This window comes from Idiotropiscis lumnitzeri, chromosome 5 (genome assembly GCF_059441095.1).
Source record: "Idiotropiscis lumnitzeri isolate Australia: NSW breed Sydney's pygmy pipehorse chromosome 5, RoL_Ilum_1.0, whole genome shotgun sequence".
Taxonomy (NCBI): domain Eukaryota; kingdom Metazoa; phylum Chordata; class Actinopteri; order Syngnathiformes; family Syngnathidae; genus Idiotropiscis; species Idiotropiscis lumnitzeri.
The window spans coordinates 6,096,534-6,113,820 of record NC_142395.1 but is presented as its reverse complement, the minus strand read 5'-3'; the positions used below and the strand labels follow the sequence as shown (position 1 = coordinate 6,113,820).

Below are 17,287 nucleotides of genomic sequence, written 5' to 3'. Positions count from 1 at the left end.
AATTTGTATAGCACATTTCATACGGCAAGAATACACTCAATGTGGGTTAAGATAAAAAGCAAGATGCCAACACATTAAAAATGCATATTAGGACAAACAATACAAATAAGCATATAAGGAAACAACCAAGACAAATTAAAGCTAGTGCGAAAAGATATGTTTTAAGATTACATTTAAAAGATGATATTTTTGGAAATCTACGCCATTCCAAAGACAGAGTTCCACTATTGGGTCATAATAACTAAAATTACCTTCAGCTAATTTGGAATGTGTATGCGGTATACTGAGGAGTGATTTACACGTGGACCTGAGGTCTGATGTATGATCAGTGAGCATGTCAAAAATATAAGATGGGGAATCACCATTAAGAGAGTCAAAAACAACAATTACAACCTTGAAATCCATTCTGTACTTAACTGGAAGCCAATGAAGATGTGAAAACTGGTGTGATGTGCTTGTATGTTTGTTTTTGATAGAATTTTAGCTGCAGCATTTTAAATCAGTTTTTTGAGTGCTTAATTTGTTAAGCCGGAATTGTTCAGAGTCTAATACAGATAAAAATGATCTAACTTTAAATTAGATGTTTTCCTTAAATGGTCAAACACAATCTTTGAAATATTCTTTTCAAAGTTGAGATCTTAGTCAAAAATTACGGCTCAGTTTCTGACAGATTACTTATGAAGCCCCCTCTGCACAATATATGGCAAGCACCTCCACGGCAAAAATCTGGAAAATTTAAATGGTTAAAAAAAGCTAAGCACTACAGCTCCATAATTGAGTATGACATGGTTCTCTCATTGCACTTGTATTTAGCAATTATTTTCAAACATATTAAATGTATTTAGAAACAAATCTGTGAATTCACTTTACAAGGTCTTTAACAAGCTGATTGTGCCAAGCGAATGTATTGTGAACACAGATGGATGGCTGCTGCTTAGATCTCACTGATGAGTCACTGCTTGTTTAATATCTGGAAATGTCAGGAGTTCATAGACATGCCCCAAGTTAATTAATTCATTGGTTTGTCTGATGTATCAGACATGCTCATTGTGTGAGTGTGTCTTCATAAATCAGATTTAAATTTTTCCCCCTGAAGAGAATAAGAGAATGGCTGTTGATTGGCAGTCTAAGTATGAGCTTTTGTCAACCACAGAGCACCAGACAGTATTGGAAAGCAGCAGCTGTGACAGAGATCTGGATTAAGCCAAGAAATGAGCAACAACTCACCATTTGAAATCTATCCACCCTCTATTTTCCACAGCGTATCCTGCTCAGGGTCAAAGGGAAGCAGGAATCAATCCCAGCTGACTCGGGGCAAGAGTCAGGGTGCACTCGGGACTGATGTCACAGTGCTATTGTCAACGTTACTGCTGTAAAACCTGAATTACCACATTGCTATAATAAAAGGCTCAGTCTATTCAGTTCAAATTTAGGTAACTATTGGAACCACTCTGATGTATTGTCATTCTAAATACACATAATTATGTTCAGCATTTCAAGAATGCAAACTTTTGCTTTACCTTATTCTACACTGCTTTCCATTTGTGTCTGGTTGTGTCGGCTTCCCTACTCTTTTATACTTGCATTTGTGAGTAGCCTTACATTGCTCAGACATTTCCCGGTGTGCCCAAAACTGCAAGTGTCCGCAAACCTTTACATTTTGGCAGCACAACAGGATTTTATTCACTGTGGGATTACTGCCCAAGATGAGCCTAAAACAGCTCAGCAGCGGAAACAAATCTTTAAATCGCTAAACAAACTTGACTTTTACCCTTGTGCGTGGGACAGAGATGGCATGATACAGTGCACTGCTGTTGAAGCTGGCAAGGAAAAAGACTCCTCCTGAGCAGTAGATGAACCACAAGTTTTCAGACACCATCACACTGCAACTATCCATCCATCCATCATCTGTTCAGCTTCTCCTCACTAGGGTTGCGGGGGGTGCTGGAGCCTATCCCAGCTATCTTCGGGCAGTAGGCGGGGGACACCCTAAACTGGTTGCCAGCCAATTGCAGGGCACACAGAGACGAACAACCATTCACGCTCACACTCATACCTAGGGGCAATTTAGAGTAGGGCTGGGAGATAAACTGAAAATTTACCAGTAACCGACATCATTTTGCCCATGTCGGTAAATTTTGTGTTTAAAAAAAAGCTGTCTTTTCTGTCAGCGGCTATGTTCATGCCCCTTTAAGATGGCTACAGCGCGTGTAGTCACGTGACTCCACCCATCTGAACTAGAAAGACAACTGACGCGGTTGCAGCTGGCGATTCAAATCAAGAAGCGGCTAACACGGCTGAAGACGAAGTAACGTTAGTTGAAGTTGTTCCTGTTGCGCTTGTCCGGAAAAGAAATTCGATATCTGTCGTTTGGAAATGTTATAGGTTCCATAAAGACGATGTTTGAGCAAAAGAACACGAACTACAAAGTGTGTCGTAAACACCCAAAACAGCGCATCCAACCCTTTCTTTCACCACCTACAACACAACCATGCTGTTGACTTGGAACTTGCGCTAAAAGTTCAAAGTGAGAAGCAAGGTTGGACAAGTGACTACAGCCCATAACGGAAGCGACACCATACGAGAGAACGTCTAAGAGATAGACGCAATAGCCTTGCACATAGCTAAAGATTTAGCTCCTCTAGTTACAGTAGAGCGCACAGGATTTAAACGCCTCATGAAAGTAGCCGACAAGAGGTACACAAATATTTTTCGCAAATCGTACTTTCCAATATGGACAACATCGGGACGGGAGCGGAGACATGTAAAGCATTTTGCGTCCACATCCGACTTTTGGTCGAGTCGCAACATGGATCCCGGTTTGAGCCTGACTGTGCATTACATAGACGACAAGTGGCGACTGCGCACCGCAGTACTCAAGACGGCACATTTCCCTGATGATGCATACTTTATTTGGCTTGCATTGGCCTTTTTTTTCATTTTATATAGCATGTTGTTTACAGACCACACTAGCTCCTTTGCACATGGCATTATTAATGTTGTTTACAAGAAACCTTTACACAAATCTAGGCCTTTGCACATGGCATTACAGCACCTTGGAGCAAGCCATTTGCAGAAAAAGGTCACCGTTTTCTCCTGTTCTTTGTGACATTAGAATTAGAATTAGAATTAGAAATCCCTTTATTGTCAGTGTACTCAAGAGTGCAACGAGATTAGAGAGCTCCCCTCTCCAGTGCAATACAACAAATACAGACAAGTATCTAAATTAGATAAATAACATTGTTCAATACATGCAAAGTAAGCTATTTGGAATGTTTATACTAATGATTTTTGTGCTTTTATTTTTCATTGAAAGTAATGGGTACGAGTTTGTCAATTAAAAAAGCAGTTAATATGCATTTCCTGCATTTATTTTGATTTTGGTCCGCAAGGGGAATTTATCGTGCATTTATCGTTATTGAGGTAAAATTGCTCAATTTATCGTGATATTGATTTGAGTTCATATCACCCAGCCCTAATTTAGAGTGTTCAATGGACCAGCCATGCATGTTTTTTGGAATGCGGGAGCAAACCCATGCAGGTACAGGGAGAACATGCAAACTCCACACAGGAAGACCGGAGCCGGGATGGAACCCACGACCGCTGATGTGTCTCACTGTGAGGCCCTCGTGCTAGCCAGTCGGGCCACCATACCACCACACTGCAACTAGTTGTATTTGGAGTTTCCAAATTCAATCACACATTCCATTTACCTTCAACATAATAGTTGAGTTGCAAAATAAATTAAACATCAAAATATGGTATATAGGGTTACATCCTGCTAGATTTACAGCAGTTTATTTTTCACTTTTCAACATTGCCCTTGCAGTGACTATTTATCGAGTATCCTTGATTGTCAGAACTGAAAGGATGAATAACATGCCTTTCCTAATTTGAAAATCAAATTTTACAGTTTATAATTCTGGGACCTGGTTTTTGAGAATCCCCAATAGAGGGCAAAAAATGTTGAGTTCACTGACTAACTTATTGCGCACACTGGTGTATATTCTCCCGTTAGCGTTTAAGTCAATTACTTACTCGTGTTTCTTTCTTCTATCTAGGCTAATGACTAGAGCTGAACAATTTTAGAAAAAAATGTAATATTGCGATTTTGATGTAATTTGCAATTTTCTTCACAATGTACAGTGACATTTACAAACATGACAGAAAATGCCTTTATACGATTAAAAACAAGAAAAGCTATAAACGCAATAATGCAAGAATACTAAAGAGTTTTTGTGAGGGTAGCAGTTATTTCTCAAGTTTTTAAAAACTTCTTGCCACCAAGTATAAATGTGTATATAAAAATGCAATTTTTAAACTCCAACATGTTTTACATTTCCGACTAAGTGTTAAATTATGTCAGTAAAATCATTGCTCCTTAGCAAAGCTAAATTGATTTAAAAGATATAATTTTGAGACCTATTATTGTGGAGATCTCAAAACTCTGTCATGCAAAAAAGTGCAAATATTATTGTCGAGATTATAAATATGTAATATACGTCTGACATTGAATATCTTGACGTCGTCAGCTGTTTACTTGTTCCAGTCCGAGAGCATCTGCTTTATTGCTAATAGCTATCGTCTTATTTTATGTCTAGATACGTATTGATTGAAATACAATATTCCAGTTGATAGCTGTTGGCTTTCCCCCAATGCAGTTTTAGCCAGACGTCAGTTAAAAGTCAACTGTACACCTAAGCACTTATTTTGGGTTTTTCCCGACTCTGTGTTTAACTTTAGCGTTAAGCACGCTTGGCGGCTCCTCATTCGCTTCCTCGGTTAAAAGGTTACTTCTTATTGGTGTAGTTTATTTGTCACCTCGGAGGAGAAGATCTGCATCACGGAGCAAATAAAGTCTGTACTGCTTCTGCACAAGACAGCTTGGCGCCTAGCATTCAAGCAGCGGCAAAATAAATTATTTCTGGGACAGCGTGACATTTTTGTTTTTATTTTTAAACAGCTTTGAGAATCTTGAAATTCCGGCTGAGATTGAGATTTTGATCTCAAAACGATAAATTGTTCCGCCCTACTACAGACACACCCAACATGCATAGCCTGGGAATATGTGTGCAACTACCAAAGAGGTGTGATTTGGAGAAGTGTGTAGGTGGCCCTTATTTCTGGATCATGGAGTTTTTAAAAGTGTCACGGTTCGCCTTACGGCGAGGAGGAGGTGGACCCAAAAGGCGAGGAGGCAGAGAGGTGAGTAACGTGAAGGGAATTTATTAACTGAAACAAACAAGGACAAACAACGTGGCATGGGGCTAGGGAACAAGGGCAACCAAAACGTGACTAACACAAAAGGAGGACGAGGAACAGAAGCCGGGGCAAAACGCTGAGGGACGTAACGGGAACGAGGACGTGAACAAGAGCATGAACTTGACAGGAACAAACGTGGTCGTGGAAGTCCGGAAAGTGCGGCAATGACCCGACACTGAGTAGTTGGTCTGGGAGGCTTAAATAGTCCGAGTGATCAGGGGAGCAGATGGGAAACAGGTGCGTGATGAGGGTAACGGGGAACAGGTGCGTGGCTGGTGAGGACGAGACGGCTGAGAGGGAAACGCTAGGGGCTGACAAAACAATAACAGAAAAGCACATGGCACGAAGGAGGGAAGAAAACAACAACAAAAACACAGACATGCCCGACACGGGTCATGACAAAAAGACATGAGAATTCATAAATAGAGATCCTTCTTTTTTGGATTGTGAAACTAACTCGTGTCATGGACCCTGAAGAAGGCTTCTTTGAACTCATGTGTGTTTTTGTGGGAAAAAAAATCCATTGTCACCTTTTTTTTCACCACGTCATGCAGTCGGTGAGTGTATGTGGGACACTTGTGCCGCTTGCACCACATGCACATCAGCCGAGTTGGCCATTGACAATCAGATCTCAGTCAGTGGCTGTGAATAGACTCAAAATGTACAAAGTGATGTTTTGCCTTTGAAAGGTGCCAGACATTTGTTCAGCTTCCAGAGTGCAGAGACCAAAAATCCGTCTGCGGGACAATACGAGTGCTGACAGATTTGTCATTGTCATGCCCTGCTGCTATTGTCTCCACCCACCGTGTGTACATTTGATGAAGGTGCATAACTGACATGATTAAGTCGATGGGAGGATCTGCGCCGCCCAAAAATTCAATCTTTTCTGATTCAAGCACACAACATTGGCACAGATTGGGAAAATGAGGTTGAGATTGATATATTTTGCAGTCTTAGACATTGGCCAGAATTGACATGAAATACAGTAATAACATTAAATAGGAAAATGATGGGAAAAAAACAAAACAACAACAACAAAAAAGATTCTTATATCACAAAAAAAAAATTACGTTGAATGAAAAATGTTGATTATGAAATGAGCATTAATTTTCCACATCTGTGCAGCTCCAGCAGCATAACTTTAACTTTTACAGTAACTTTCATTCAGTTTCTCTTTTGTGTGAGATTGTATTTCCTGTGGTAGGGATGATTGTCCAAATCGTGTTCTGCGCTTTCGGAGTTCGGTTTACTCACACCTGATGTTATCATTATTTTTAATTGATTGAGATACTACTGCTTCTGGGCCCAGCCCATTTAACCTTTGTATTGTGTTAGAAAGCTGTCCACATCATTAGAGTAATTTGACCCGTGATTTATCTCAGCCTGAAAATTAGTAAAGCAATCGTGATAGTGGTGGTTCTGCATTTATTAACCTGTTTTAGAGCCTCTGGTTCTCTCGACAGGGCTCCCCTTCCTCTTCCTGGTTACACCCCTGCAGTTTCAAGCGCCGGCTCCTGCACACCTGCAGCTCGTCAGCCTCATCAACGCTCAGTGCAGCCAGGCATCAGGCGCCAGTTCATCCCATTATCCAATTGTGGTACTTCAGCTCAAACCAGTAATAAACGAACTTGCTCCGCTCTGACTTCTGTCATTTTGGTGCAAACCTGTTTCCTTGTGTTTTTGTCCCTTTGGTGTGCCTCCTCAAAGCTTCCAGCCTCGCTACAGCCTTCACTTCACTCCATAGAATGTGGATTGCCTTTCCGACTCACTGGCCTGGCCTACAGACCCACTACCGCTGCCTCTTAGACTCCCAAATAAATCCTTTATTAACGCCATTTCTAATTCTGTTTGCTATTGGGTCCTCTACTCACCTCTTAGGTTATACTTAACCACAAATATCAATATCAATATTGTTTTTCACCTCATAGCTAACTTAGTATGCATCCATATCCATGGAAACAATATTTAAAAAAATCTTTTTAGCTCCACTGACCTTTTATTCTACAATATAATACTCAGTGTGTGTATGTCTGTACATGTGTGTGTGAATAGGGCCGTGGTGTGCGCGTGTAGGTGTGTGTGTGTGCGTGCAAGTGTGTGTGTGTGCGTGCGTGCGTGCCTGTGTCTCTATCTGTCTGTGTGAACCATAAATCAAACACTGAAAAAAAATGTGTTTGAACCATGAATTGAACTTTGAGAAACAATATTTATGTGTGTGATGTTTACAGGCATGAATCAAATGGTGCTGTTTTTTCTTTCCTTGTTAGAGGGGTAGAACTGGCACCTCTTGCTGCACCTGGAGTCCCCTGCCTGGTTACTACCCCAAACAGCTATCACCAACCACTCGTTTCCCTTCCATGCTGGTCATATCAAGAAGGATCTTCTGAAGAGGTTCCGGTAAACACAACTCAACCATGAACTTGATGTCTTGGGCATGCTACGCAGCGTATCTAGTAGGCCCTGCAGTCATTTTGAAGTTGTTTTCCCCTTGTGCCCTGCATTGGTTTCAAGAGGGCTTGGAGACCATGAAATGTCACATTTTCCTGACTGGAAGACCTCGATTTCAGCATCTGTGACATTGGGGCTTATCAGATGTGAATTCTTGTTCAGGGCCATACTGAACCTCATCCTCAACCATATGCTCCTCAGCTTCACTTTCCTCTGTGTCTTTAGGATGACTGACTGTCATAACCAAAGATATGATCCAGAACCTCATAAACATCTTGCTCACATTGACTGAAGCACTGACAAAATGCAAATGATTGGATTACGTCCAAGCCCTGCTTATATATGCCAATGTTTATTTTTGTATTCAAAATAGACCAATATGCTGCAAGAAAGTTTGAGTTCATGTGCGGTGAAGGCCTATGTGTATGTGTGAGCGCGCATGTATCAATAATCTAAGAGAATATTTGAGTTCACGTGGGGAAGGGGTGGCGGGTCTGTGTGTGTGCTGTGTCTTTGCATGTGTTTTTGTGTCTGCGTGTTGAGTGGCACATTGAGTCATATTTCCATCCATAGAGCAACCCAAAGCTTTTAAACAGCCTGTATTCACTGCTAGGTCATATTTGACCCGTAACAAGACAAATGTCACTTTTCTTTTTTCAGACGTTTAGAATTTATTAAAATGGTGTTGAAAATTAATTTGGCTGGGTTAAAATAAATGTGTCTGAGGATTAGACGAAGCCTCGTTCCAGTACAAAAAAGCAAATGGTACTTTTTACATTGCTAAACTTGGAATTTTGACCCAAACACATATGAGGGCTTAGAATTTAAAAACCAGTTCTAAAAAGGATTATTTTTAAACTAAATTAGAGAAAGCATAAATAGTATATTTTGGAATAAATTTACAATGGTACCGTTTTTGTGGCTTTCTGATCGAAAATATTCTAATCTTGGAAAATGTCGCGGTTGCTGATTCAGTGGCCTAAGCCAAGCATTGATGCAGTTGAAGAGACCTGGTAAGTCTCAAACTGTTCAGAATGATTTGGATAGCTTTAGAAAACTGCTTTATACGTGCATCTTTCAGTTTGGCACTATTTTAGAGTGATACGCATGTATCTAGAATCTTTGACCACCTCAATTTCTTTTGTGTCAGTCGTAAGGTGAAAATTGACCAAATCGAGAAACACATTAATGCTGTTTTGTTGTATTCGACTGTTAAATGATTCCTTTACAGCCATTAAAAGAGCAACCATCTGTCAGGTTAAGATAACTGAGGGTTGATGGGTTGTTCTTTGCTGATACACAACACACTGTGTCATCAGCACACTACTGCCAGTCCATGTTGGCATGAGAAAAATAGTACATTTAAATCATACAATTTTTATCAACTTCCCAAGGTATATAGCAAATGTGTTTTCCCCTGTGCAGGAGCCAGTTGAAAGCAACTACATTAACCTCAAGGCTAAATATTATCAGGTAATAATTATACAATGTACTTTTTTGGAGAGCTTTTTTCTGCTGTTGACAAATTCTTCTTACCTTTGTATGCAGTTTGGCAATCTGTTTCTCATCCAAATTGGACTGCCTGTAGACTCGGCTCTTGTAGCGAAACTGTAATGATAAACACAAACATCTGAAAAGTTTAATTATTATCCTTTCAGCAAAAGAATGGAAAATAAACTGCTCAAAATATGCATCGATATAAAAAAATAGAAGAATCGATTCGCAACGCCATGTTAACCAAAGCCGTTCTCTCATGTCTGTTCTGTAAACAACCTGCACACGCACAATTACTTAATACATTGTAAACTTCCCTTTCATAGCAACACATCAGTGATAAACCACATTCATAAAGGACATTTACTGTCGGGTCTGAAAGCTAGCTGTAGTTAGCACGCACAGGCTAACGTGTACGTCTGATAGAACGTTGCGCACAATGTCCTGTTGTTGTACGTGATAGTGTCTACTGTGGATTGTGGCACCCAATTATTTCTGTATTTAATTAATAATTTCAGTTTTTAATTTGTTATGTATTTAATTAATTATATATGTATCTAATTAATTATTTATTTAATTATTTCATGGTCCCGCGTTGCAGTGTTTCATGAATGAATTTTTTTCAAATTCGCCATTAAAGTTACTGGGCGGGGCGAAATGGAAATCTTGTCTAAGCCGTTTCTTGGTCCTGAAGTGGTTGCAAACATGGCGGCTACGACGATGGAGGACTTACATGAGCTCCCTTGATTGAGCAGTCAAGGCTCGTATTTAATTGTTTTGCTTGAGAATTCAAACCAATGTAGAGGTGAATAGCGTCACTCCGTGTATCAAAATATTTTCACTAGACAATCGGTTGGCATCAACCTATTATTTTGGAATTAATTTGCCTTGTCTTGATGAGCACCCCAACCAATCAAGTGTTAGGACCTGCCCACCAAACTTTGATGGGCGAGTTTGACAGATAAAATGAATTCATGAAACACTGCAACGCGGGTCCATGAAATGATTAATTAAATACAGAACAAATTATAGAGATTTTTTTTTACATATAATCATTGGTGATTTAATGAATTAATGGTACATTTATTTATTTAATTCCACATTTAATTAATGACAATTTTGATGAAACATTTCATGGTGTATTAATTTTTTTAATTTTGGCACTTTCAGTCCTCCATAGATCATGAGTGCTAACTTCCGACCACACACCGCGTGTTGCGTTAATGAAGTCGGAAATTTCACCACCTAAAGTACAACATGACGCATTTGCCACAAGCCATTAACGGCAACTCCCAACAATAAAACATAACATACCAAGGTCATTAAAATATACTAATTTACAGTGCTAAATAATATTGAAAAAAAAAGGGTTATGCGTGCTGATTTGGTAACAATTGTGTTTTGCTGAGCAATGAGTTTTATGATACGCATTGCGCTCGAGGTTTCTCTCTCCGTTTGTCTCCCTCGATTAATTTTTAGGCACATACCACATTTTGAATGCTGACGTGATATCATGCATACCAGAGAAACAAAACAAAATGTTTTGTATTGAGGTTAAATAAAAACAAAATTAACAAAATTAAAAATCAATTCAAGTGATGATTTTAGTTTTGTTTAGAACAGTGAATTTCCTCAATTTTATTCATATGATTCATTCCTTTTTACATAAAAAAAATGGATTGGTGCTCAAGAAAAGTGAAACAAGTGTACAATTATTTATTTTCGTATTCATAATTATTTTAATAATAATAGTGCGACAGCATAGTGTATAGTTTTTGGTTCAAGATGCACTAAACATTTACATACTTGCGCTAAACATCAATGTCTATTTTGTTTGTGGATCGCTGCAGCATCACACGAGCACACAGAGACGAGACGAGCGTGGTAGCCATTAAATAAATAAATAAAATATTGAATCAAATCCAAATGGGGAACTGAAAATGAAGAATCTAATCAAATACGGACTTGAGTGAATAATCATTACAATCCTAGAATGCAGGTGTTTACAACATTTGGAAGGAAGGTTTTGTCTCTAATGTCGTATACATAAATATGTAGAATGTTAGATGTTTTCATGATAATTTCATTGAAGTTGGACATTTTCATGTAAAATATTTGCATGCTAGGGATGTGTATATTCACGTCAGTCACATGTGGTGGATGAAGAAATTTACTTTGGAGATCTTGTCACATGGCCACACTAATTTTAGAAGCAATTCTGGCCCTAATGTTATTTTCACAACAGTTTAACATTGGAGAGTTGACTTCAGCAATTCTGCAATACTTTGCAATGCATTACTTGGAGGAAAATTATAAACTGAGTCATAGTCATGTACGTGCTTTTTTATAATGTGAGGCCAGCAAGAGCTTCATGTTCATGTTCATGGCTGGTGTAAATACTACACCGCTTGTGACATATCTCTGCGCGCGGGCAGGTTAGATCAGCAGACGAGCGCAGGCTGATAGTCCTGCGAGAGGAAATGCTGCGGTGCTGTGGGAATGGTCAGAGCTGACTTCAGTAATGGCCAGTCAAAGTGAATTATTTTGTTCCCTTTAAGCGCTCATCGCTCACTAGCGTCTCAACATGACGGAATTACATCAGAAGTAGGCACATGGAAACCGCCCAAACCCTGATAAGCATTTATTACTAATACATGTAATGTGCATGTTGTGTTTTCTGCTTCCAAATGTAGTTAGTGTAACAATAAATATCTTAATGGAATATGTACCTCCAAACATGGAACACCTTTACTGATGGGTTGAGGGTACTCTCGGAGGTTACGTTCTTCGTCCAGAAACTTGCCATCTCTCCCACTGTTGGCAGGCTGGAAAAGGCCATAGTTGAGCACATCCTTCAGGCTTTGATTAAGTGTACACAGGATCCGCTGCTTGGCAACCCAAACTGTTGCATTGGGATTGAATCGCATACATTTCTGGTTTTGGGAGCAGTAGAAGGGGAAAAACAAAAAAGAAACATTAATGGGGTAGTTAAGAATATCAGCGCAATTTGAAAATTATTAATCTGAACAAATTGAAAGGAATTTTCCAGGAAAGATGGCCTGTTTTTCTATAACAAACTCAGTTTATATATTTTTGATCAGGGAACTGAAATTAGTTATCATTGTCTTTTTGTCACGGGCCGCCGTACGGCGAGGAAGGGGAGGTGATGCAATCGCCGTACGGCGAGAAGGAGGTGGACCCAAAATGCGAGGAGGCAGGGATAAGGGTAACTTAAAGGGATTTTAATTAGTGACAACCGAAGGGCAAACCAGGGTACATGGACGAACCAAGGGGCAGGGTGCGAAAACAAAAAACAACTTAAACGTGACTAGACTTGTGCGAGGACGATAACAAAAACCGAGACAAAATACAAAGGAACGGGAGCGGGGGTGAAAAGCAATAACAAGTACATGAACGTGATCAAAAGCGAGAGTCGAGAAAGTCCGTAATGGGGCAACAGGGAGCAAAACGGGATAATGACCCGACACCGGGTTGATGACATGGGAAGCTTAAATTGTCCGGTAATCAGGGGAGCAGATGGGCATCAGGTGTGTGATCGTTAACGGTGAGCAGGTGCGTGACTGGTGAGGACGAGGTGCTGGGGGGAAACGCCCCTACTCAGCTGATCAAACAAAAACACAACAGCATGCACACAAAAACAATAACAAAAACCTGTCATGCCCGACGCGGATCATGACACTTTTTTAATCATTCATTTTAGTGAAATAAGAAAATAAGTGACGACTTGGTAAAACACCTATTTTTAATGTCTCTCAATGATACTAAAAAAGTTGTTAAAGGGACCAATTACATTACACTATTGTAAATCATTGTATTTTTATTGCTTATAACATCCAAAAACGGTGATCAATTGGCACCAAAATTCATGTGAACACCCCTATCCTCTTCAACATATTAAAAGGATTAACATCTCTGTGGCTGATTTATATGAGAAAGAGTACTTGTGGAAGTGAGCAGAGGTACAGAGATTCTGCTGTTTGGACGTGGCACACTGCTTCTTTGCTGATCATGGTGAGGACGCACGGCATAAAAGCACCAGTCAGGATATTTACAGAGACTGCAGTGGGAATGAGAAGACGTTAATACCTACAACACGTCCTTTACTTTGGAACGTAACAGCTCTGACTCGTTCTGAGTTTTATATTTTGTATTCCAATTCTTTCGACGATGAAATAATTCGTAGGTCATTTTATATTACAATTTCAGCCATAAGCGTTAGCTTGACTTGCTTTTTTCACCAAGGCCGCTCTGGACTACGCGGACACCACTCATCCGAAACTTCTACGTTCCAATGTGGCCCCACTCGGCTGCGAAGTCGCACTGCAACGCTGACAGCTCCATGAATTGTCTTCAAACTGTGGCAGACGCGAACGTATTGGACTGCATGGATGACGACAGGCATCCGCAACACTAGCTAACTGGATGGTAACAAACTAATTTTGTTGTTTTTTTTAAAGCGAGACCAGCATTTTAATTCAATATATATTTAATAATTCACTTGGGCCGTTAACTCTCCTGGTTATCTATACCGTACAGGGAAGATAGTGCATTATGTAATTATACACCATAAAATGCCCAGGGGAACAAGAAAATAGGGATAGACCCATACATCTTATTACACTCTGGGGCTTAATTAAAAACCATGTGTGAACCTGATGGCTTTGTGAGGACCTAATGCAAATAAAACATGCACAATTCCCTCAGCTCGCATTAGAAAAATATGTGATGAATGCAAAGCATCCGCACATTCAATGTGACTACCAGTAATGGTGTAGTTGTAAATTTGCGGGACTTCATTGCAGACAACATGGCTTCCGTTTCCAAGTGATGGCGTGAGCCGGCCTCTGTACATGAAAAATTCTACTTTTTGGGATAGTTTCTCCACTTTCATGTTTGAGACGATCAAACAAATGTAAATATCAGACAAAGCAAACTCAAGTGAATACAAAATGCAGTTTTAAAGGGCCTATGTAAAGTTAATAGGGATACGAAATACAAATAAACAATTTGAAAAACAGCATCAATATTTTCTGACATTGCTACAGTGACACCAGCTCTCACAATAAAACAGCAATTTTATTTTTTATTACAATTACAACATTGCGTCTTTTCCCTTTCTGTGGGAGTTTCGCTCACTTCCGTTACCTCAGTACTTCCGTTGTGTTGTAGCTTTTGCAAGAGCGCTGCGGTTCAATGTAGTGGTGTGGCTTGTGCATTTCTGTTGTGGTTTTGCAATAGCATGTATTTCAATGTTGATGTGATTTGACTTTTGCAATTGTTGTGACCTTTCTCGGCCACCGTAGAATGCAGATTTCCGGTGCAAGCACGAGCTCTAGTGAATACGGGCGAGGAATACTTTATCTCTATAAGAAAATTGAAAAAATAAAATAAAAACCATAAAATGAAGTGTGTATTATAGTATCTAAGGCTCCCTCTCCCCCTTTGTGGCATCCATCAAAGTCACTCACCGTCTGCTGCAGGTCGGGGATGATAACGCGGATGACCTGTGAGTTTATGTGTATGTCGTCCATGTGGTGTGGCGAAGGTTCCGCAGTGGCCCTTATAGTTTCATAAATGGTTTCTTCATGGGAGCTTTCAGAGGCGCAGTCATCGGAGTAATCAGAAAAGCTCTGGGCCATCTCATCCTCACTCGAAGTGGGGCTCCGAGGGATAGTCATCAGGCCTGGCAAATTTCGCTGCGTCAGACAAAGAGGGTGGATTAGTCAATCAATCAGCCTCGTTACGATTTCATTTTGGAATGTATTCATTCCAATTTATCATTCTTCAAACCACCAATCCGGGTGAATCGTGTGCTCGCATGATTAAAAGTGATTTTGATTGTGGTTGGATGAGAAGTATAAACACAGAGCATTGCAAAACTTTATTGGTTTGTACGCAATGCATAGCACCTGCATGTGACACAAATGAACAAACCAATGACAATTTGCCACATTCAAACTAGCTAGTGCAGACGTGTAGATTTTCCGGTAAAATGTCTGACTGTCCGTTGCCATGGTTGGGCTCTCAGACCTGTTGTCGTTTTGTTCTTATTCCAGAACCTGAATGAGTGCAAGTGTTCTTTCCAGTGTTGCACCTGTGGCGCATTTCAATCAATGGACTTCATGGGGATGCCTACAACAGTTGTCAGATTATTCTAACTTGTTCACGACCTTTGTGCCAAGTGTTCAAATTTTTTTACTCCTAGTTTTTATCATAGCTATCTCGTAATCCTGTTATTTTTCCATGTCAGTTTATTTTCTTGCTCGGGTTAGCGTATTTTGTTTTCCTTGTTTTTTTTTTAGTCACCAATGATATTTTCAATAATCCTTGTCTGCGTTTTATGGGATCCCTAACTAATTTTTCAACAGTTCCTTCCTGAAGCTGACATCCATGTCCCAACCAAGCAGCCACAGGGAGGAAGCTTGTCGCCTTCCAAAACAACCCGTTTCAAATGCGCTGCAATGAATGAAAGTTGGCTTTCAAAAACTTGTTGTCAAGGTTGAAAAAACAGATTGAGTTCAGTTTAAAATGTATCGTCAAGGGTGTGAGACAGATGTAATAAAATGAGTTTCTTTTATTGCTATACAGTATATAATACCTCATCGTGTACTAGCACTAGCTAATAGTACTACATGTTCTTTGTTTGCTATATGGCTAGGAAATGAGCGACACATCCAATTATTTTCTGATTCTGCGGTGATTCAATGTTGCAAGCTCATTTGGTGGGCTTGTGGATAATATTTGAAATTTGACTTTAGCCAAATCTGAATTTACCTGATAGATTTCTTTTCTATATAATTTAAATTGTTTTATTCCCATATGCAACATTTGTAAGGCACAATAAATACTTATGGACAGGTTTGTCATCTTACTTGTACATTTGTGGCCCTCACACCTCCCAAGTTTGGATAGACACTTAGAAAACAATAAAGGTTTGAGACGACACGCCAATGAAATTGGACCGGTAGACATCATCTTCCGCTCCATGATACACATTAATGCTCAATCGCACATGTGGCACTTTTAGGCCTTCTAATTGTGATAATTTTTAATGGGCATATAAAAAAGGAGGCCTTTAATGTAACTTTTAATAGAACATTGTAAATATTATGGCATTCATGAAAATATTTTTGGGGAAGGAGTCATCGCGCACAATTTGCCCCTGTGATGCGGCTTTTGGCTTTCACCTTACACCTTATGGTCAGGCACTCATGACTGACTTAATAGAAGACATTCATGAAATTTTTAATATATAGAGATATTTGGAGGGTAAAGGATGTGCCGTATATCCTGTATGAATACCTTTTCTCAATCAGGTCACAATCTTACTCTAACAGCTGAAGCTGTTACTTTAATTGACAAAATGTGACACCTTTCATAATGTTGCCAAACAAAAAAACCCTTGGAATTGCATTTTAGAGTAAGCTCCACAGAGTTGACAGTGGAAAAATAAGTCAATCACACTGCTGAAAATTGCACTGTATATGCCTAAGGTTCAAATTTTGCAGAAATCTTATTGAAAAGCCTTTCAAATTAAATGAGAATTTGATTGACAGTATCACAGGGATGAGTGATAATTTGCTACAATTCTCCGTCTCCTTCCTTAAATGCACAGCAGCAGTTCATACAATCGTTACTGCAAAGAATTTTAACTGAAATAGTCAAAAAGGTTAAAGTCACAATTATGTCACTCAGCACAATTACGTCCTAAAAATTGAAAATCAAGACACTCAGCATAAAATTCCCAGGTGCCACAAGCCATATTTTTGTTGAAATGTCTTAAATTAAAAATGGGATCCTACACTTCAATCACATCTTGTATAACTGATTGTTTGTATGGTGGCATAGAAACGAAAATCATGGAAGATCAGATTGTAAAAAAAAAAATTCTGATGGAAAATTACTCACACCCAATACGAAATACCATCAAAGCACTGAGCAGCTCCACGATTGACCCATTTCTTCCCCTCAAATGAGGAAAAGAGAGGTATCAAAGGTCCTTCTTTACAGTGTAGTTGCCATTCCACTGATAACACTGCAGTAAATAAGTAAATAAGTTGAA

The 17,287-nt window shown here is 39.5% G+C and overlaps 1 protein-coding gene across 1 annotated transcript in view; it reads right to left on the bottom strand.

Annotated features, from left to right (window-relative positions):
• The window catches only part of LOC148336711 (SH3 and multiple ankyrin repeat domains protein 2-like), a 225,084-nt gene that overhangs the window by 158,003 nt on the left and 49,794 nt on the right, over positions 1-17,287 (bottom strand). Inside the window, exons 2-4 of the mRNA XM_088295368.1 lie at positions 14,694-14,921; positions 11,934-12,137; positions 9,247-9,318 (exon numbers count right to left, since the gene is read on the bottom strand). Of these exons, the coding sequence (XP_088151494.1) occupies positions 9,247-9,318; positions 11,934-12,137; positions 14,694-14,903 (486 nt within the window). The 5' untranslated portion in view covers positions 14,904-14,921. The remainder of the gene's footprint in view (positions 1-9,246; positions 9,319-11,933; positions 12,138-14,693; positions 14,922-17,287) is intronic.